Consider the following 24,128-nt stretch of genomic DNA (forward strand, 5'->3'; position numbering starts at 1 on the left):
ATGCGGTGGTAGCAGCTTTCTCTCTAGATATTTTAGGACTTCTCTCTCTCTTGCGTTTCTGTGATGCTTATCCGTATTGATAGAATCTCTTGGAACGTTGCCCTAGATAGCAGACCACCCTTTCGGACCTCAACTTTGTTCATTCGAGGAGACACCTCTCTTTGGATCTCTCCTCGGACCATTGTAACCTGACTTCTTTCTTTATTTATCAAAGTTGACCTTCTTAACAACCCCATCCTCGGATGATTAGGCGTCCTCGGACTGGGCCGCCGGCCCAATATATACATGGATACAAAATATTACTGGGCCTAACACCCATACATATTCCATTTTTAGTATTTACTAATCATGTAGAGAGTTGCAGTTGTAGGAGAAGATAAACAAGAGCATGGAGTTTTTGTATTTGCTTCGAATAACCTTAATACCTTCCTCCTGTTATTCACGGGCCAAACTTACTTGAACACTTCAAATTGATCCTACATTTGAAGTACATCAATTAATTTGACTTTACAGTTTACACACATCCATTAAGGAAAATTATTTAATAACAAAACATAATCCTACATAATCCTCAACCATGATAACGTCAAATTCGAAAGTTAAAATATAAATCTTGTTCAAAATAAAAAAATTTCATGCTATTTCTTGCATCCACTTGTCGATATCCCAGGTGTCCCAAAAATCATCATCATCAATTGAAGTAATCTTCTTCAACGCAGAGAAATACATCTGCTCTCTCCATTCCTCCAGGGGTGGTAAATCCAATATTTGAGTGATTAGCCAGTCTTCATAATCAAACTGATTAAATAAACAAATGTCAATAAGCAATGTTTGTGTGAGAGAGAGAGATTAAAGACTAATTATTTGATATGGCACTTGCAAACCTTGTTTTGAAGCTGATGAGTGTGGCGCTTAGGCCATCCACTCTCCTCCATATGCTGGTAGAGTTCTTCAACAGATGATGCCATCTCTTCTTCACTTGGCAATGCCACCTTGCCGGATAAAACTCTTGCCACCCATCGGGATTGTAACTCAATTATTAAAGTGGTAACACCCTGATTACATATTGAATAATACTTAGTCAACCTAAAAGATGAAGCAATAAGAAGTGTAGGATATAAGATTAGAGAGATATTATGCAAAACAAATTATAGCTATTCAAAATTGTTGTCATCAAGATAAAGAAATTTAATGCTTTGATGTCTGGCATTTTTGGAACACCAATCTTCATTGTTTTGTCTTTGTGGTGATCAAATAAGGACTATCATAACCACTTTGAGGTGCTAAGTTCATCTCACAATGCCAAACTGCACATTACTTAAAAGAAATATTTTCATGTTTTTGAATACTTATAAATTCATCAACTTCATAGACAGAATAACATACCCTGTAAGATAGTCCTACAAAAGAAAGCCAAGGTGCTAACTGTGGCGGGAAAACATGTTTATATAGGGGTCCAACACGATTGTCATCCACGCTCACTATTCCATTTGTCCTTAAAAATGGGAAATGGTATTTGTACCTGCAGGAGGAGAATAATAATCAACATCTAAAAGGAGAGGTTGAAAGTTTTCAGTAAACAACCAGGCATATGCAAAAGTTTCTTAATTTATGTAATTGAGACTAAGAAAATAGAGCAGATATGAAATCACTTTCAGCGCATTACCCAGTGCAATGCATGATGACATCTGCATAGACAAATGATCCATCTTGGAATACTATGTCAAAATTTGGATGAATGTAAAAATAAGAACAAGAAGAAGAAGGCAGATGCAAGCAAGATGAAGGCAGATGCAAGCAAGAAGTGAAGAGGTAGTTCAGGCAGAGAGGCAGAGGAATGAAACAGAGTAGTGTTGGAAGATTAGCTTGCTATACGACTGATCTGAGTTTTAATATACGACTTGTAGTTTAGTTTTAAGTTTATTAGAAGATGTATATAGGGACATATGTAATTCTGGGATTAGTTGAAATTGGGTGTTAGATTAGGATCTGTATAATGTGGGGTTAGTTGCAGATTAGTTATTTTGTTTTCTGGTGTTAGTTCTTGTATATATATACATATTGTACAAATCAGTTTTGATTCAATATACGAAAATATAGAAATTCACCAATCAGTCTTTTCTCTCTAGCTTATCTTTTCTCCTCTCTAGCTTTCTGTTTTTCTTATATGGTATCAGAGCTTTGTGTTTCTGTCAATGGCTAACCAAGATCAAACTTCTCAAACTTCATCTTCTCCATCCACTGCTCATCGTGAGCTCTCTCCAATGGAGGATCCGAGGAGTCCATTCTTTCTGCACCATGGAGAGTCACCAGGTGCAATTCTTGTCACACAGCCCTTGACAGAAGACAATTATCCTAATTGGGCTAGGGCTATGCGTATGACATTAGATGCAAAGAGTAAGCTAGGGTTTGTGGATGGCACTATAACAGCTTCCATGGCCATTACACCTCTGGAAAAGATTGCTTGGTCAAAGAACAATTCCATGATTTCTTCATGGATATTGAATTCAGTCTCTTCTCACATCTCTGGAAGTGTGATTTACAGTAACACTGCAATGGAGGTTTGGAATTCATTAAAGAATCGTTTCTTGCAAGCAAATGGTCCACGGATTTCACAACTCCAGAAGCAAATTTCAACAATCATGCAAGGAGATGCAACCGTGACTTCTTTCTTCACTGATCTTCAAGCTTCTTGGGATCAATTGATTAATCTCAGGCCTTTACCGTGCTGTTCTTGTGGTAAGTGTGTCTGTGGTGTGAATGATAAGATCACACTGTTTCATCATCAAGACTCTTTAATGCAGTTCCTTAATGGCTTGAATGAAGTCTATTCACAAGTTCGAACACAGATTTTGATGATGGAACCAAGTCCCTCAATTGACAAGGCTTTCTCTTTGGTAATACAAGAGGAAAGACAAAGGGCTTTAGGCTTCAATGGAGGGCCTTCAGTTGATGCAACTGCTCTTGCAGTCAAGACTCAAGGATTTAATCAAGGTGGGAAGAATACAAAAGGAAAGGGTAGACCTATCTGCAGTCATTGTGGCAAGGCTAGTCATTTCATGGAGAAATGCTACAAGTTAATTGGTTCTCCACCAGGATATAAGCAAAAAGGCAAGGTGTCCATGGCCAATCAAGTGAGTCTTAATGGTGATTCTAGTCAATTTGAGGTTGCATCACAGCCAAGTTCTTTTCCTTTCACATCTGAACAATGCCAGCAGTTGCTATCTTTGTTGAGCTCTCATGCATCTTCTTCAGCCACCCCTGATGCCATTCACTCAGCAAATTCAGCACTATCAGGTATTTCTTGTGCCTCTTTCCAGGATTCAACTTGTCTTAGTTTGAAGAATTCAATTTTTACTGAAAATCCTTCAAACAAAACAGCTTACAATGAAGAAACTTGGGTTCTTGACACAGGAGCCACTGACCACATTATTCATTCCATTTCTTTGTTTACTAAGATCACTAATTCAATATCTTCCTTTGGGCATTTACCTAATGGTGAAAAAGTTCTAGCCACACACATAGGCACAGTCCAGGTCACTTCATCCTTAATTCTTGAGGGTGTCATTTGTGTTCCAGCTTTTTCTTTCAATCTAATCTCAGTAAGCAAATTAACCAAGTCTTTATCATGTTGTTTGGTTTTCCTTTCAAACTATTGCTTCATACAGGACCTTACTTGCTGGAAAATGATTGGATTGGTTAAGCTTCATAGTAATTTGTACCTGCTGCAAGATTCAGTCAATTGCAAATCCATTTCAGAAGCTTCTACTATCCTAGAGTCAGTTTTGAAGTCTTTTGTCAATTCTGTCTCCCATGTTCCTATTGTAACTCAGCCTTACTTGTGGCATCTTAGATTAGGACATGCTTCTGATGATAAACTTCAACATTGTGTATCTGATATGTCCTCTTTTCATTCAAATAAAGATTGTATTGTTTGTCCAATTGCAAAACACAAACGTTTACCTTTTCCCAACTCTAATCATTTATCTGATCATGCTTTTGATATGATCCACTGTGATGTATGGGGACCTTTTGCCATAGCAACTCATGATGGTTTTAAATATTTTCTCACTATTGTAGATGATGCTACAAGATCTACATGGGTTTACCTAATGAAATCCAAATCAGAAACTAGGCCTTTGCTGATCTCATTTTATAAAATGATACATACTCAATTTCACACTAATATCAAAGTGTTTAGAACTGACAATGCTTAAGAGTTTTTCCTCAAAGATTTTTATGCTCAACATGGGATTGTTCATCAACATTCCTGTGTTGCTACTCCACAACAAAATTCAGTTGTGGAAAGAAAGCATCAACATATCTTAAACATTGCTAGAGCATTGAAGTTTCAGTCTAATATACCACTTTGTTATTGGAGAGATTGTGTTTTGACAGCAGTTTACATTATAAATAGGCTGCCTAGTGTTGTTTTGGATCATAAAACCCCTTTTGAGAAGCTTTATGACAAGGTTCCTTCCTATCATCACTTAAGAGTTTTTGGTTGCCTTTGTTTTGCTTCCACATTGGCTCACAATAGGTCTAAGTTCTCCCCTAGGTCAATTCCTTGTGTGTTTCTTGGTTACCCCTTTGGTGTTAAGGGTTACAAGTTGTTAAACTTGATCACAAAGAAAATTTTCATTTCAAGGGATGTTTCTTTCCATGAAACTGTTTTCCCTTTCATTTCTTCAATAAGTTCACCACATACTTCCATTTCACTTCCTCATATTTGTCCTAATGTGGCTATTCCACATGATACCATGTTTTCAGAACCTCTCACATTTTCTTTAGATGTTCCTTATTCTAATTCTGGTCCTATTCAACCATCTAATCCAAATTTAGATATTGGTATATCAGATTCTATCATATCAGAACCCTCTATACCTACTTCTAGTTCTTCTATTCCTATTTCACCAGATTCTACAGCACCTGGTCTTTTATCTCCTTCTCAAGGACCAAATTTAGTTCAACCTGCCACTCGTCCTTCCTTAAGAAGGTCATCCAGGTGCATTAAACCACCTTCCTATTTGGAAGACTACCAATGCAACAACATCATATCTCCTGATCTTACACAGTCCAATTCATGCAGCAAGTCAGGTACTTCCTTAGTCTCTACTAGATATCCTCTTTCAGATTACATTGACACTTCACAACTCTCTCCTTCATATGCCAATTTTTGTGCTGTCATTACCTCTATTCCTGAACCAAGATTCTATCATGAGGCTGTTAAGGATCCAAAATGGAAAGAAGCCATGAATGCTGAAATAGATGCTTTGGTTTCAAACAATACCTGGTCTCTTACTCCCTTGCCTTCCAATAAAAAGGCAATTGGATGTAAATGGGTTTATAGGGTCAAATACAAGGTTGATGGCTCTGTGGAGAGATATAAGGCTCGCCTAGTTGCTAAGGGTTTCACTCAACAAGAGGGGCTGGATTTCACTGATACTTTTTCTCCAGTGGCAAAGTTAACTACTGTCAAGACACTTCTAGCCATATCTGCTGTGAAAGGTTGGCATTTGGTGCAATTGGATGTAAACAATGCATTTTTAAATGGTGATTTTCATGAGGAGGTGTACATGCAACTCCCTCAAGGATTTCACAGCAAAAGGGGGGATGTTGTTTGCAAATTGAACAAATCTTTATATGGGCTTAAATAGGCTTCAAGGCAGTGGAATGCAAAGTTTTGTGCTGTCATTAAGCATCATGGTTTCAAACAGTCCAAAGCTGAATACTCTTTATTTACAAAGAAGTTCAATGATTCATTCATAGCTTTGGTGGTTTATGTTGATGATATCCTCATAGCTAGCAACAATGTTCAAGCAGTTGAGAAGCTTAAGACTTCTTTAGACCAGCATTTCAAACTTAACGATCTTGGTAGTTTAAAGTACTTTCTTGGACTTGAGATAGCTAGATCAGACAAGGGTATCACTTTATGTCAACGAAAGTATGCTTTGGAGGTATTAAAGGATGCTGGAATGTCTGCTTGTAAACCTAGCAAGGTGCCAATGGAGCAAAATTTGAAGTTAAGCAAGTTTCAAGGAAAATTGCTGGCTGATCCTGGAGTGTATAGAAGGTTAGTGGGCAGATTGCTTTATCTAACTATTACTAGACCAGATATTGCATATCCTGTTCACAAATTAAGTCAATTCATGTCAAAACCTAGAAAGCCTCACCTAGATGCTGCATATAAAGTGCTGCAATACATCAAGAGTTGTCCTGGTCAAGGTATTTTTGTGTCAGCCACATCAGATTTCCATTTAAAGGCCTACACAGATGCTGATTGGGCCTCTTGCATTGATACAAGGAGGTCAACCACAGGATATTGCATCTTTTTGGGTGATTCTCTCATATCATGGAAGTCCAAGAAACAGTCCATAGTGTCTCGATCTTCTGCTGAAGCAGAATATAGAGCAATGGCTGTTACCGTATGTGAAATGACTTGGTTGTTGGCATTATTGAAGGATTTAGAGATTTTTCATCCTCAACTAGCTCTATTGTTTTGTGACAATCAAGCCGCCATTTACATTGGAGAAAATCCAGTGTTTCACGAAAGGACTAAGCATATAGAGGTGGACTGCCATGTGGTAAGAGATAAGGTGCAAGATAATGTTGTTAGGCTGCTCTTTACTTCTACACATTCTCAGTTAGCTGATTTACTTACAAAAGATCTCAGCAGTCAACAATTAAGACACTTATTAGGCAAGATGAGTGTGGTGAATATACATGGTTTAGCCTCTCATCTTGAGGGGGAATGTCAAAATTTGGATGAATGTAAAAATAAGAACAAGAAGAAGAAGGCAGATGCAAGCAAGATGAAGGCAGATGCAAGCAAGAAGTGAAGAGGTAGTTCAGGCAGAGAGGCAGAGGAATGAAACAGAGTAGTGTTGGAAGATTAGCTTGCTATACGACTGATCTGAGTTTTAATATACGACTTGTAGTTTAGTTTTAAGTTTATTAGAAGATGTATATAGGGACACATATAATTCTGGGATTAGTTGAAATTGGGTGTTAGATTAGGATCCGTATAATGTGGGGTTAGTTGCAGATTAGTTATTTTGTTTTCTGGTGTTAGTTCTTGTATATATATACATATTGTACAAATCAGTTTTGATTCAATATACGAAAATATAGAAATTCACCAATCAGTCTTTTCTCTCTAGCTTATCTTTTCTCCTCTCTAGCTTTCTGTTTTTCTTATATACTACTTTACCATCTTCTTTAGTACATTCTATCTGCAGAAGGTTACCATCCATTGGGAGAATAATTTATCCATTTTAAAGTTTCTGATATCAAAGATGTTAGAAATAAGTAAAGAGGTCACCAGACCATTGAATGTTGCCAGATATTATTGTCACTTTCCAACTTTTTGAAATGGATATCTGAGTCTCGTAGGGCTTGATGAACTTCTTTTGCAACAGAGGAGATCTCTGTCAAGATGTCAATTGCACTAGGTCCATTTCCAATTACCATCACAATCTGTCAACCATGACCACACAACAACTATTAGGGAAAGGAAAGGCACCAAAAAACAGTTACCACTAACAGAATTCAGGATTGAAATTAAATTAAGAAGTGTGGAGCCAATATATGTGATCTTGTAGTATTCCACCATTGACAAAGCAGGAAAAATGAATTTTACTGACTTTGGAATAAGGTCAGATTTTTTACAATACTATCTTGGCCTCTTATTTTTCATTTTTTTAATGCTTATTTTTTATTTTTACTTCCCTGTAATCTAAGAAAAACATTTTATGACTCTAAATCCTCAATTTAAGGAAAGTTTGTAGTTTGAATCTTAGTATCAATAATTAATTGAATGTGCGCAATCTATTACAAACTAGATGCTAGATAAAGCCATGAAATTTGCAAGGTCATTGCATAAAGCAATATAGACAGGTATGGAAGTAGAGCTGGAACAAACTTCAATAGCAAACGGAAAGCTATTTTAAATGGTTACCTCAGAACGTTATAGAAACCTAATACACCACACCATGTCTGAGAATGTAATGACTTGGGTATGACTTACGAGTGTATGCAAAATCTATCAGAGAGTTCAACTGGCATATGAGTATGTACATGTTCCTAGATGACTAAAAGTTCCGAACGATATTCTTACACTGTTCTCCTGTTTCCCAAACATATATTATCTCAAATCATGTCTTGTATCTTTCTATAGAAAAATTAGACATTTAGACAATTTATTACTTTCTAAGTCAAATCGTTCAGGAATTAAACATATAGATGCCTTGACATGCAAACAAGCACACCCCTGACAACTCTATGTGACTCCATGGAATATAGTATGCTATTTGTTTTGAAAAGATTAAGAGAAGATTTTGTCTATATTGTTGATCTCTTTTTGTTGCCTTAGTAATTCTACAATTTCTTCTGTATGGAAACAAGTCTTTCATCCATTACAAGGTGAAAATTTTGACATAGAATGGCAGCAGTAAACCATATTCATGATTTAGATGAAGGGAAATTGGTGATGATGGATAACAACAATACTAACTTTTACGTACTAGATTTTGAAATGGTTCAGGAGTCCGATAGTTGTGGCTGTGTATTTGCACTCCTGGCCAAGCATCCATTCCTATCACACAATATAACAATGGCAGCTGTTGTAAAAAGTAAAAACTGAATAAAAGGTAAGGGATAGAATCAAAGAATACTAATCATATTCTATTAGGAAGCACATCCACAACAAACATGCAAAAAGCAAGAACCCTTTAAAAGCCTTCTACTACATGAAGACATGCGCTGCTTTTATGTCTCTCTATGTAAAGTTAATAACATATTTTTGCCACAAAGTAGTCACATACTATATTACCTTCATATTAAGCATTGGAGAAATCAAGAATTGGAGGCAATTAACATAGATGGTCTAAATCCTATTAAAGAAAATGTACAAAGAGTTCAGCACTCTTGTATATAAGGTTAAGCCACTGGTATCCCAAGAGAAGAAAACTTGAACATGGCTACACTTCCTATTCAATGGAGGTTGAGTTTTATGTAGGTGTAAATTCAAGGTTTGTATCTCAGAGGACACCAGCCAGGTACTTCAGTGAAGTGTTCCAAACCAAAAATCATGGTGCGGATATTAGGATTGACTTATTGCATTTTTATGTAGCTATACTACCTCTATGCTTGCTAAATTTCAATATTATTATAGATCAATAGTTACCTCATCTATAAAATGTATAAATTTCAAATTTGTATTTTAAAATTATTGCTTAAAAGACAAGTTTATAAATCTAGTAGTAAAAACATATGATTGGCACAAATTTTACACGTGTAATTAGTGAACATTACTTTTATTTGGACATATAACATTATTTTTATTATTATACACTAGTCATAACGTTGTACTTTAATAATTGTGAAAAAGAAGTTGAGAACCCTTTTTTTTACTAGACTATTTTTTCCCCAGTTAATAAGATATATCATACAATGACAAGAACAATTAAGTCATAGCAATATTTTTCCTTATTTTTCCTTCTAAAAAACAAGGCATATCTCCTTTTTTTTTTTTTGGAAGATAGAAAAGTAAAAGAAGAAAAAATATTGTTGCTTTCCTTCCTATGTATTTTTGGTAGAGGGAATAGAAAATAGCGAAAATAAAATCCAAGGCACATATATTCCGTAAGTAACAAACCAAAAACACATTAGTAATCCCACAACAAAGCAATATTTATTTTTAAAAAGGAAAGCATATGGTGAATGGAGGTGCAAAATTGTAATTATGTTCATTTTTCATGTTTTCCTTTCTCTTTTTCCTTAATTTGGATTTGGTAATTAAATTTCGTGGGCTTAGAGTATAAACACAACCCATCCCTTCCGCGTCCAATTTTCCTCTGTATCAAACATATGAAAATTTTGTCAAGATCTATATAACTTGTTGGCATAACTTGTTTTTCTTTATTAAGAGAAGAGAAAAGTTAACGGATGTCCTAAGTAAATTGGTTTATAAAATATATTTAGAAACTTTTTATGGAAAAAAAAAAAAAAATTTTATTTACACAGTTTTTATATTTCCCATGATAGTAATATCAAAATTTTCTTAAAATAGTTTATTAACAATTTTTCTAAGGACAATTGTTAATATTACCCTTAAAAGAAATTGAGTTCGATTGAATCTCCCTCCCCATTATTGTAACTATTAAATTATTAAAAAAAAAAAATCTTATTTTCAATTAGTTTAAGGATTTTAAAATTGGAATCTTACATAAGATTGGTGGAAGGGTTTCATCGATTGAATTGTATGATTAGACCGAGAATAATGAGATTCTACTTTCGTTAAAAAATAAAACCAAAAAAATAAATAGCAATCATTAGAATTATAAAATTATCAATGAGAAACAAAGATTTGCTTCAATATATTTGATATCTTGCATTACTTCATCTATGTTAATTAATGAATGAGATATAAATGTGAAGCCTCCCAAACAATTCAAAGTCAAATAGCTAAGCATAATTAAAATGTGAGATATACTTATAAAGTAATGTTGAAACAAGATCTGTTTAATAAACGTGATAAATAGGGGAATGAATGAGAAAATAAAATAATGGTGTTTCTTTACTGCATTGGTTGAAGTTAAGTTTTTTATGGCAGTTGGATTAGCTTTTTTTAGGGAGTCAAATAAATTTATGTTAAATACGTATGTATTTATTTATTAATTTTTGTTATTTTCCAAACATTTCTTTTATTTCCAACTTATTAATTTTTTAAAAAGGTATATTGTTTATAAGTAAGAATAAAGATAGAAAAAATTTCACAACCTGTTAGGCAGTTACAATTTATCATCCTAAACTATACTTTAAATTATACTTTATACCATAAACTTTCATAATACATAGTTAGCATCCTAAACTATAAAATCTGTGTTACACATTGCACCCGTCGTTAATTCTGCCATTATCTTAGATAGAAAACTAAATTTTAGAGTGCAAAGTGTAATTGAGAGTATAATTTAGGATACTAAAGTATAAATTTTGTTTTGTTTTTAAGGGATTAAGAAGAGAGGTAATTGAGTTTTTTCACCTGATGTCATCCAAGATAACAGCAAAATTGATGACGGGTGCAAAGTGTATTATAATTTTGGGTTTTTTTTAGGGGAAATTTCGGGTTCTAATTGTGCATTTTAAAAGCTTGGAGTGTAAAATATGTTAAGATTTAAATGTTTTATTTTATAATATTTATTAGAAGTATCTTTAGATATTTGGTAGTTTGACTAAGTCTTTAGATATTTGTTATTTGATCTCAGCCAGATTTCATGCTGAGAAAGTGTCTCATGTTGCTGTCCTAGTCTTTAGGAATTCAATAGTTTGTTTTATTTGTTTCCTAGTTAATAGGAGTTGGTTTATAATGCCTTTTTTTTTTTCATGTGTTTTCAGTTATGATGTAAAGCCTATTTATAGGCTCTTTCTTTATCAATAAAAATGTGAGAGTTTTACCATTCATATACGTCTCTTTTGTTCTGTATCAGTGGTATCAGAGCCCAATAGAAAAGCAAGAGAGACAGAGTCCCCAAACAGTATTGATGGCTTCAGATTCAAATTTTGTGCAAGCGGCAATCCCATGTTTTGATGGTCACTATGACCATTGGAGTATGCTAATGGAGAATTTTCTACGGTCCAAAGAGTATTGGCCAATTGTTGAATCTGGAATTCAAGCACCAGCACCAAATACAGTCTTGACAGATGCCCAGAAAACAGAGTTGGAAGGGAGAAAGCTCAAAGATTTGAAGGCAAAAAATTATCTTTTCCAGGCAATTGATCGTCCCATCTTGGAAACAATTCTTAGCAAAGAAACTTCCAAGGATATTTGGGATTCCATGCAGAAGAAATATGAAGGCTCTTCTAGAGTGAAGCGTGCACAGCTTCAAGCTTTGAGAAGAAATTTTGAGACTTTACAAATGAAGGATGGAGAATCTGTCACCAGCTACTGTGCCAGGACTATGGAGATTAGCAACAAAATGCGCTTTCATGGTGAGAAGATGGAAGATGTCACCATTGTTGAAAAGATATTGCGTTCCCTGACACCAAAGTTTGATTATGTGGTGTGTTCCATTGAAGAATCGAAAGACATAGATGCATTTTCTCTTGATGAATTGCAGAGCTCGTTGCTGGTCCATGAACAGAAGATGAACCGAAGTTCAACTTCAGAGGAGCAAGCTTTAAAGGCTTCTACCTCTACTCATTTCTCAAACTCTAGAGGAAGAGGTAGAGGTAGAGGTAGAGGAAAGGGAGATCGTGGCAATAGAGATGGCAGCAGGCATTTCAAAGCCGATGATGGTCAATTTCAGGGCAAAGGCAGAGGACGAGATCAACATTTTGACAAATCCAAGGTAGAGTGCTTTAGATGTCATAAATTTGGACACTATCATTCTGAATGTTACACTAGGCTGCCTACAGACAAAGAAAAGGAACCACAATCGAATTTTGCTGAAAAGAAGGAAGTTGAAACTTTGTTAATGGCTGTTCAAGCTAATCAGGAACCTGAATCTAATGTTTGGTATGTTGATACGGGCTGTAGTAACCACATGTGTGGAAGTAAGTCTTCTTTTTCTTATTTAAATGAATGCTTTCGTTCTACAGTAAGTTTTGGTGATTGTTCCACTGTGAAAGTGATTGGAAAAGGTGATATAAAGATAAGAACCAAGAATGGTTTTGTAGAAACAATTTCTAATGTCTTTTACGTTCCTGACTTGAAAAGCAATTTGTTAAGTGCTGGTCAATTGCAAGAAAAGGGTTATGTTATCACTTTTCAAAAGGGTGTTTGTGAGATTTATGATCCTACTAGAGGAGCCATTCTTTGTTGTGCAAATGAGTTCAAACAGGTTGTTTCCATTGAAGATTACATGTGTGCAATCTTGTTTAGTAGCCGAAGTAAAGGATTCTTCTTGGTTGTGGCATTTTCGTTATGGCCACTTGAGTTTTGGTGGATTGAAGACCCTCCAACAAAAGAACATGGTTACGGGACTTCCTCAAATTACAACATCTTCTCAAGTTTGTGAAGAATGTGTTGTTAGCAAACAACACCGTAATCAATTCCCACAAGGAAAATCTTGGAGAGCGAAGAAAGCATTGGAGCTTGTTCATTCTGACATTTGTGGACCGATAACACCATGTTCTAATGGAGGTAAAAGATACTTAATTACCTTCATTGATGATTATACTCGAAAAACTTGGGTTTATTTTTTACAGGAAAAATCAGAAGCTTTTTGTGCATTTAAAAGTTTCAAGGCTAGTGTGGAAAATGAAACAGGAAACACCATTAAGACCCTTCGAACAGATCGTGGTGGAGAATATTGCTCAACCAAATTTGAAGTTTTTTGTGAAGATCATGGCATTCGAAGAGAGCTGACAGCAGCTTATACACCCCAACAAAATGGTGTATCAGAGAGGAAAAACAGAACCATCCTCAATATGGTGAGAAGCTTGTTGACAAGAGGGAGAATTCCAAAATCCTTTTGGCCTGAAGCTGTAAATTGGAGTATTCACATCTTGAACAGAAGTCCTACATTTGCTGTTCAAAATATGACACCAGAGGAAGCATGGAGCGGAAGGAAACCTGCTGTAGATCATTTCCGGATTTTTGGGTGTATTGCCTATGCCCATATTCCAGATGAGAAAAGGAGGAAGCTAGATAACAAGGGAGAAAAATGCATTTTTCTTGGTGTTAGTGATAAGTCAAAAGCTTATAAACTATACAATCCTAGCACCATGAAAATTGTCATCAGTCGTGATGTGGTGTTTGATGAAGAAGGCACCTGGTCATGGAATGAAAATGGTGTTAAAGAAAGTATTCCAGCAGATTTTGATGATGAAGAGAAAGGGCAGCAGCCTATGGAGAATGAGCAAGAAGAGGAAGTCACTCAAAATGCTCCAATAGCTGATCAAAGCTCACTTGCAGCTGAATCACAAAGGCCTCAACGTGTTCGAAAAAGACCAGCATGGATGTATGATTATGATGTAACTGAAATTGATCAATCTGAAGACCCACTCATTCACTTTGCTCTGTTTTCAGATTGTGATCCTACCAATTTTGAAGCGGCTGTCATAGAACCAAAATGGAGAAAGGCTATGGATGCTGAAATTTCAGCCATTGAAAGAAATGATACATGGGAGCTATGTGGTCTTCCAAAAGGGCAGAAAACAATTGGTGTAAAGTGGGTTTACAAGACAAAACTGAAGGAGAATGGTGAGGTTGACAAGCACAAGGCACGTTTGGTAGCTAAGGGCTACAAGCAGGAGTTTGGTGTTGATTATAAAGAAGTTTTTGCTCCGGTTGCAAGGCATGATACAATCAGATTGGTGATTGCTATGGCAGCTCAAAACTCATGGCCTATCTTCCAGTTGGACGTGAAATCAGCATTCCTCCATGGAGATTTGAAAGAAGAGGTATTTATTGATCAACCTCCTGGTTATGTAAAACTTGACAATGAGCATAAAGTGTATTAGTTAAAGAAAGCTCTATATGGATTAAAACAAGCTCCACGGGCTTGGTATAATCGTATAGAAACTTATTTTTTGAAGGAAGGTTTTCAAAAATGTCCTTACGAATGTACACTTTTTATAAAAATTGAAGATGGAGGAAAGATGCTCATTGTTTGCTTATATGTAGATGATCTAATCTATACTGGAAATAATACAATCATGTTTGAAAGCTTTAAGAAATCTATGATGGTTGAATTTGAAATGTCTGATCTTGGTATGTTGCATTACTTCCTTGGCATAGAAGTAGTGCAATCAATTAATGGGATCTTTATTTCTCAAAAGAAGTATGTGCAAGATGTTTTGGACAGGTTTCAGATGAAGGATTGCAATCCTGTAAGCACTCCAACTGAGTTTGGCTTGAAGCTAAACAAAGATCATGAAGGAAAGAAGGTGGACAGTACACTTTACAAGCAAATTGTTGGCAGTTTAATGTATTTAACTGCAACAAGGCCAGACATAATGTATTCTGTGAGTTTAATAAGTAGATATATGGAGAATCCAACAGAAATACACTTGTTAGCTGCCAAGAGAATCCTTCGTTACTTGCAAGGAACTAGAGATTTTGGGCTGTTCTACAAGAAGGGTGAAAAGTTAGAATTGTTTGGGTTTACTGACAGTGATTATGCAGGAGATCAAGATGATAGAAGGAGCACTTCGGGCTATGTTTTTATGTTGGGCACAGGGGCTGTATCGTGGTCTTCTAAAAAGCAACAAATTGTCTCCTTGTCAACTATAGAAGCTGAATTTATTGCTGCAACAGCTTGTGCTTGACAAGCTATCTGGTTGAGAAGAATTCTTGAAGAGCTACAATTCAAGCAAGTTGAATCTACTACAGTTTTTTGTGACAACAACTCAGCAATCAAACTCTCTAAGAATCCTGTGCTACACGGAAGAAGCAAACACATTGATGTGAAATATTATTTTTTAAGAGACCTCAGTAATGATGGAACAATCAAATTGGTTTATTGTCGAAGTGAAGACCAGGTTGCAGATATACAGACCAAGCCTCTCAAGTTGGCTACATTTGTGAAGTTGCGTGGTCTACTTGGAGTGTGTTCACATGCAGCAGCAAAAGAAGACTTTGTAGAGGGTTGATTTTTTTTTAACTGATATCTGCAGATTTCAGTTTAAGGGAGGGTGTTAAGATTTAAATGTTTTATTTTATCATATTTATTGGAAGTATCTTTAGATATTTAGTAGTTTGACTAAGTCTTTAGATATTTGTTATTTGATCTCAGCCAGATTTCATGCTGAGAAAGTGTCTCACGTTGCTGTCCTAGTCTTTAGGAATTCAATAGTTTGTTTTATTTGTTTCCTAGTTAATAGGAGTTGGTTTATAATGCCTTTTTTTTTTCATGTGTTTTCAGTTATGATGTAAAGCCTATTTATAGGCTCTTTCTTTATCAATAAAAATGTGAGAGTTTTACCATTCATATACGTCTCTTTTGTTCTGTATCAAAATATACCTTTAATATGGTTTAAAATAGCAAAGAGCAAGGGGTCGTCGGGTAACGTCATTTGTATTTTTTTAAAATATATGTAGATGAAAAAAATGTAAAAAAATACGTGTAATATATTAAAAATTAAAAACATGTTGTTAAACTATTATACGGTAGCCAATTTTCACCTACTTATCAACTCAAAGTTGTGAAAAATATTACAAGTAACAAAAAGAAGTGCATGCAATGATAATGCTCGTGCTTAAACAGTTTTACTACTTTTTTTCCCCTTTTTTTTTTTTTTTCAATTCAAAAGAAAAAGGGAATCGTTCCCATTTGAAAATGGGAGATGAAAAGGTTTGAGGATTGGGACCAGACCAGAGGACCGTTTGGTAAGAGAGTTTTAGGTATTGGAGTTTCAAACCAACTGCAAATTAAAGTAAGTATTAAACTATGCTAATACTACAAAGAAACATATACATACATGCATAAATCAAAACAAACCTGGGAACTCGGCAATTCGTGGCTCAGTGTGGTGACCATTACAAACCACCACAGCCTCAAACACCTCTTCCTCTGCCTCTGCCTCTTCTTCTGACTCACTCCTCCGAGTCCTTGACCCAACAACCCACTCGTGACTCACTTCATCAACTCGTTCAACCCGAACCACTTCGTGCTCCAACCGTACCAACTCAACCAGCCCAAAATCCTTAGCAAAATCCTCAAAGTATAAGAGCACCTCCTCGTGACCTGGAAACTCTCTCGGATCCTTTCTCTCCGTAAACGGGTAGTCCAAGAACCCCATGAGTCGCTTCGGCAGGTTGACTCGGAGCGACTGGTACAAGCTGCTATGGACAATTTCCCGACCCGGGTCAAGACCCAATGGGTCGGGTTCCACACGTGGATCATAGGCCCACGTGCCACCGAGTCTATTGGTTTTCTCGAAGATGGTGACATCGTGGCCTTGTGTTTTGAGCTCACGTGCTGTGTGTAATCCGGACACACCAGCTCCGATCACTGCCACTTTTAAGGATTGCTCTTTCATGGTTTAATTTTTTAAGGCTTTGAGAAAGTAATAATTGTGTGCAATTTTATATATAGTACGTTTGGATAGAATTTATTGTTAAAAACTGAAAAGTAAAATAATTTTTAAATATATGAATAGTATTGTAGGACTTATTTTTAATAAAAAATTGTTGAAAAAGTATGTGAACATCGCGTGCTGCGCGTTTTATCCCCGCAACAGAAACGAAGAAAAAAAAAAAACGCAAAAAGTAAAAAAAATAATCCGGATCCAAACACGTTCATAGTAGTGTTTGTGTTTTCTTTTGTTTTGTTTTGATGGGTAGTCTTTGTGTTTTTGCTTTTGATGGAATTTTTTATTGCTCAGCTCAATTCATTGAGATAAATCGTTGATGGCTTTATTGCCCGTTTGGATTCAACGTTTTCACATTGCATTTTGAAGCCCCGCGTTTGCAGTTTTTTTTTTTTTTTTGGTTCAGTTGCATATTGTTGATTTTTCAGCAGTAAACAGTGCATTTGTGTACTGTTCACGGGTCCTACAACTCTACTTTTTCATTAAAAATGGGTCTCACGGTACTATTTACACATATAAAAATTATTTTGCTACAGTGTTTTCAGTTTTCAATTTTCAAGAATTAGTTCTATCCAAACGGACCTTTAGACTGGATTTTGTTTTTACTTTTGCACGTTTGGTTTTACCATTTTCCTATATTGTTTTGACCAGACAATTCAAAAGACAGCTAGGTTCTGTGACTAATTTTTTTTATTATTAAAAAAAATTAACTTTTCATAAATAAAAAATTATATGCTTTTCAATCGCTATCAAGTAGATTAATTTTTTTTTGAGAAACAAGTAGATTAATCATTAAAGTAACTTTTTGATATATAATTTCCTTTTCTTTTTTCTTGATTTTGGGAGGGTAGACTTTTTTGGTTAAAATTCAAAATTGCAGTAGTTTTTTATTTTATTATATTATTATTAGTATTATTATAGATAAATATAAATCAATAGAGGGAGGAGGAAAGATTTAAATCTTCAATATCTTTGTTAGTTGTTACAAACACTAAGATATGCCAACTAATTAAAATATAAGACTTTTGGCTGAATAACAATCCTTACAATCTATCAATCAATCAAGTGCTCTCTGTGCTAAGAAAATTTTTCACATAAATTCTTTGCTCAAGTGCCACATCATAGATAAGAACTAATTAAAATTCCAAAGATAAAAACTATTTATTTTCTTGGATTCATTGTATCAGGACATTTTTCAACCATCACATTAGAGATAAGGATTAATTAAAATTTAAAGGATAAAGACTCTTTATTTTCTTGGATTTATTGTTTCAAGACTTTTATCTTTCACAAAGTGATGTCGCGGAAGCCGGAAGAAAGCACACACGATACTCTCTTTGATGGATAAAAACTAAACTGTTAGTTTCCGGTAGTAAATCTCGAATCCATGAGAGGTTCCTTGAATCTATAAGGTGATAAACTAGAATCCATCTGAGAAAGAATCTGACAAAACGTTTATATTTTATTAATAATAATCTATGAAAAGCATTTACAAACTTAAGAGCCTATTTAAGGGCTTTGTAGAACTTGACAAACAAGAAAAATATATTTTAAAATAAGTCTTAATTAATACCTAACCATAACATGTCAAATTTGACCTAAAAAACATAAAATGAACCTAAAAACAAGGAAATAAATGTCCCAAACCTAAAATAATGAAAATTATATAAAAATACCAAATATAATAAATTACATAAATTAATTTAAAGATTCTATCTTATATCAAAAAGCATTGAACTTTTCGTGTTTCCACTCATAATTTTCACCTCTTGCACTTCTGACACTTTTTTTTTAGTAAAAAGTAATACTTATTAAAACACACAAAAAATAGTAGTATTAGTGTTTTAAACCGGGTTTATAATACATTATTTAGCCAGAGTACAACTACAAAAGGGCCTAACCTTTATAGTTGTAGACTAAGATTATAAACAGCGGACACTAGACACACACAACTAATGTGGGATAAAAATCCATTTTTTTTAGTAAACTGTGGGATACAAAAATTTAATAAGGTAATAGTGACACGTGTCATATTCGAGGTCGAGGAGGCCAATGCAGTTTCGAGGGGACCATAATCTCGGACGGCAATGCTAGGGAGGTGAGCCTTGGCCACTTCAATGGCACACTACCAGAGGATGTCACACTGTAGAGGAAAAGCTTCAGAGAAGGGGTTAGTCCTAATGTGTCTGAAGGGATGGTAGTTGCTACAACATTTAATGCACCCTACCTAACCCCTAGCTGCATTTATGTAGAGAAGACTCCTGAATAGTGTAGTCTTGGTTACCGCAACTCATAGAAGATTTGGGAAGGCGTCTGATGAGACAAGCGCTCAAGTAGTGGCCTACATGATCAACAAATAGAGGGCTAAGATCAACTAAAAGAGGCTATATAATGTAAGAGATCCTCCTAAAAGTGGAGAGGAGGGAGAGAGAGAGAGAGAAATACTGTAGCAAACATTCCTTGAGACCAATCTAATATCAGCATTTGTCTGAGGACTAGTATTCTTCATTGTTTCCTTATCTTTTTCTTCTTCTTCAACTGTGCCAAGTTATTTGATCCAAGTTCCCACCTCTACAAATTCATTGTATTACGTCAACTTATTCTTGGCCCTTACATAAACAATAATACTTATTAGAAAATACACGAAAATAATAATATTAGTGCTTAAAATTGGGTTTATAATACATTATTTAAGCAGAATACAAGCACTTTTGATACTTTATATACACATACACATAGCCTTTTATTTACCATAGGTTAGGAGCTTTTTGATTTTGTTTTAGCCCTAATAATTTATCGGTTTCTTTGTAATTTACGACTACTATTTAGTGTAGTATTGGTATTAGCGTCGACCATAAAAGTATTAAATGATGATGAGTTTGAAGTTTTCTTTGTTGTGAATCAAGACTATCTCAACTTCAGTTGCAACCTCAAGTTTAGTTCAGCTATTCAAGAAAAGTGTGCAAACAATGTATATACTATAGTTATATTGTTAGTTCTGTTGGGTTAAAATGTATTGACCCTTTGCAAATTAATTAAATTACCCAAGTTAATTAATTAGGTTCAATTACATGCAATGACGTGGTAGTACAAACAAATCACCAATTATACTAAATGCAGTGAAAAATAAATTTGACACGGGTGATTTGTTTACGAATGGGAAAAACCACTGAGACAAAACCCCACCAGGTGATTTTAAGGTCACCACTCCCAAGAATCTATTATTATTAATTACAAGCGGTTACAAGTATAAGGAATCTTACCAAACCCTTTGGCCTATCTCAAATACCAACTTACAGTTGAACCCTTACTCCAATACCTAATTGGACTTGTATTCTAGCGGCAATCTTTTTGTTAAATACATGAATCCCAGTACGTGATTGATGTAGTTGATTTGCAACAGCTTCACATAGAAACACCAATAAGATCTTCAATGATGGTGTGAAAGACTTTACTTGGTTACAGAACCCAAAGGCATACAAGATATGCAGCAATAACTCTTTTTACTGTAGGAGAAGACTAGAGTTTCAAAAAGAAAACCTTATAAAGCTCTTTAGGGTTTTGTTTTGTTTTTCCACCTCCTTGTTTAAATACGAGCTCAATGGGCTCTCCTATTCCAAATAGATATACATAAACCTTGAGCTTTCCTAGTCCAATAAGGACTATACAAACCTATAAACAAATAACCTTTTAGAATAAAAATTTTGCTGGCTATAGTCTGAATCCCATAAGCTCGACAGATGGACACATGTGTTGAGCTTTAATGAATCTCGATAGATTAAGCTTCTGTCGAGGAGTTATTGAGACTTGCAGATTACACTTTTCTTGAGTAATCTTCATGGCTTTAATGTAATCACTTGTAATGATCATCTTGAACCTACTTAGATTTATCCAAATACAAGTAAAGTGCATTTTGTCAAAGAATATGCCAATTACATATAAATATGTCCCTTACAAGTTCTATCCAACAAAACTAAAATTAAGTGCATAATTTTTATGTTCTTTCTCATGTATCTTTCACATATAGTACTTATCCACCTATATCTTTTTTATTACTTAGTTGTTAGTGCTGTTAGTTATAGTTGTTGCAATTTTTTAGGATTAGTTTCAAATTATTTAATTTGTTGTTATGGTTTTGATATATGATTGTAAGTTAATTAGTGTGCTCTACTTTTCTATATGAAGACAATGCTCATGTGTAAAATTAATAATACAAGATCAATTCTTCTCATTTTAGCTTATACTTTGCTTGAATTTTAGCGTTCTCTTTGTCTTTTGTTTTGTTTTTCTTTTTAAAGGATATAAAGGTCCTATTAGAGGAAATTAAATATTGATAAATGGAAGTATATTTAGCCAATTTTTCTTTATTTGATTATGTTCTCTTTATGTTGGTACACAAATAATTTTGTTTAATTTAGATTATGTACAAAGTGTTTGAGATTGAGGTCTTGGGATTTGATGGTCAGAATGAAGTGGTTAAGGAAGTGTTCGGTTTTAGACATAAAGTCTACCTTTTATCTAGATGTTATTTTATTATTTTAAATATTAAATTTATAATATGGTATAGACTCTTAAAAATATCTAATAACTATGCAATTCCAATCTCTCTCTCTCGCTCTCTCTCTCTCTCTCGCTCTCTCTCTCATATTAGTAAAGAAAACCCACTCAATAGTCGGAAACTACGAATATATATATAATATAAATTAAGAATATTAAGCTTCAAATTAGTTAGCAATATGATGGGAAACATCATAAATACTATATATACCAAATGAGTATTACATATGGATCTTAAAAAGAGTATAAATTATTTTCAAATGAAATGATCAAGCATCTGTGCATCGTGTGAAACATTATTGCATGAGACATTATCTAGTATAATTAAATTGTTTGAGCAAGTATGTTGTAAAAAAAAAAAAAATTATTAGTGATCACTAATAAATCACACAAAGTTATATACCTTATCCTCATGAGGGTAAGGTATATAACTTTGTGTGATTTATTAGTTAACTCTTAATAATGGATCAGATTTTGAAAGCTTTTTTATTTAGTCCATGTATCAACAAAAGTTAAGACAATAATCTCTCAAGACCCATAGGAGCCTTGTAGTTTGATACTACCGTCTATTCTTAGGTGAATCTCTCACTCCCCCATTTAGATGTAAGTAGAAAACAGACTCAAAATACAAAAGAATATCTATTTATATAAGTAAAGAAAAAGGGGATGGTATTCGCTGCAAAAATAAAGAAAAATCATCTAACTTTAAACTTTTCTCTTCAGCAATCATATGAAAAAGAAAATTAAAATAAAAGTTGACTTTTCTTTCAATTTTTAACTTTCTGAATTGTGGATTTAGGTGGAAATGGACAGAAATGTGTGACCGAAAAATCTAACCGCCTTTTATGACTTTTGACCGCTTTAATTTACAAATTTACATGAGTTTTTTATATCCATTTCCACCTCAAAATATTTTTATTATTAATTATATATATTTTTTCTATGGGAAGTGATATATGTTTGTACCGTTGAAGGTTCAATGAATATTTACTTGATAAGGTATCCACTTACCTTTCAACATTTGTTTATTAGAAACTCTATTATTAATCAACAATGTAAGTGGAGAACTAGAAAACCAAGGGGCGGCCCCTTGATACGAGACTACGACTCTACGAGCTAATTTGACTCTTCAAATTGGCTTTAAGATCCCTAAAATTGAGCTCGACTTGAAGAGCCTCTAGTGTCATCTTGTACCTTGCTAAAATACCGATTCTTGTTTACCAACTACACATTGTCTAACGATTAAAAAAAAAAAAACAGTAAGAGAATTAAGTAGGACTATATAACGCAAAGTTTAATTTGATTATAGGACACGGACATACAAGGAGGAAAACCTCAATTTCCAATGTAAGTAACTAGATTATGCACAAACAATCATTTTCAAAATCATTTCAAAAGTCATAACTCCATATATCTATACTACTATTTAAGAGGTTTCTTCTGTTTGAGATCCTCATTATTTTAGTTCAAAAATGGTTTAACATCCCTGTACTTAAGTAGAGACTAAACTAAAAGATAATTCGGTAAAAATACAACTCCAACTCCCCATAAAACATTGCCTAAAAAATAGAGTCATTCTTTTATTGATTTTCAAATTGTTTTATTCACTTATAAATCAGATTCTCAAAATAAAAATTATATATAAAAAATAGAGACTCAAGTTTTTTTTTTTTTTTTTTTTTTGCTATAAAATAGGACCACTAAACCCAACGTTTTCACTTTTTTTTTTTTTTTCTTCTTTTCATTTTTCCCCTTTATCAAGAATTAAAGGTTTTTTTTCCCTCTAAATTCTATGTACGACTTTTTTTTTTTTCTTTCATTTTAATGAATGTATTTTCTATGTCCAAAACAAAAATTACTATGCGTGTTGTTTAATTGGATGGAAGAGAGAAATGGCTCAAATTGAGATGAATGAAAAATTATGACACTAATCCCAAAAAAGGCCTTATCACACATGCGAAGCGCATGTGATGAAGCTAGTATATATGTAATGCTTTTGATTATAAACTTTTTCAGTCTTGGTGTGTCCCACTTCCCAAGGTGTAGAAGACCACATGCAAGACTAGAGATGCACAAACATAGATATGGGCATGATACAGGTATGTGGACAATACAACAGCACGAACAATTTATAAAAAATTATAACATGATATAGCATATAGGATACTGTTATGAGATGGGTAAGAAACATATATAAAATGAATACGGTACCTCAAATGAAGTATTTGTACATTCTAGATACAAGATTACTAGTCACATATTAACTGAGGCTACATTAGTTCCATATTTTGTAAAACAGTAATCACCTAGGACCTCACGCATATCTGGCCAGCCGAGCACATTTATTTACAGGTATTGATTTGCACATTTATGATTAGTGACATTTCAGTTTGTGATGTTTATGTTGTAAAATTTATGGTATTACTAGCATCACTCAATTAAGAAAAATATATGTTATAAAAGACAAACAGAGACACTAGTTGCCCGTTTGGATCCCCGTTTTGCCTGAGTTTGCGTTTTTTTTTTTTTTTTTTTTT

General features: G+C 34.2%; 1 protein-coding gene across 1 annotated transcript; it reads right to left on the reverse strand.

Annotated features, from left to right (window-relative positions):
* Positions 1 to 375: 375 nt before the first annotated feature.
* On the reverse strand, positions 376 to 17,084 carry LOC142617429 (flavin-containing monooxygenase FMO GS-OX-like 2). The gene is made up of 9 exons (XM_075790302.1): positions 16,443 to 17,084; positions 8,523 to 8,593; positions 7,327 to 7,476; positions 7,203 to 7,232; position 4,876; positions 1,667 to 1,718; positions 1,387 to 1,522; positions 885 to 1,055; positions 376 to 798 (listed from the first exon to the last, which is right to left on the reverse strand). The coding sequence occupies exons 1-9, from the start codon at positions 16,981 to 16,983 to the stop codon at positions 634 to 636; spliced, it is 1,317 nt and encodes a 438-aa protein (XP_075646417.1). The 5' UTR covers positions 16,984 to 17,084; the 3' UTR covers positions 376 to 633.
* Positions 17,085 to 24,128: the final 7,044 nt, after the last annotated feature.

This window comes from Castanea sativa, chromosome 11, assembly GCF_040712315.1.
Source record: "Castanea sativa cultivar Marrone di Chiusa Pesio chromosome 11, ASM4071231v1".
NCBI lineage: Eukaryota > Viridiplantae > Streptophyta > Magnoliopsida > Fagales > Fagaceae > Castanea > Castanea sativa.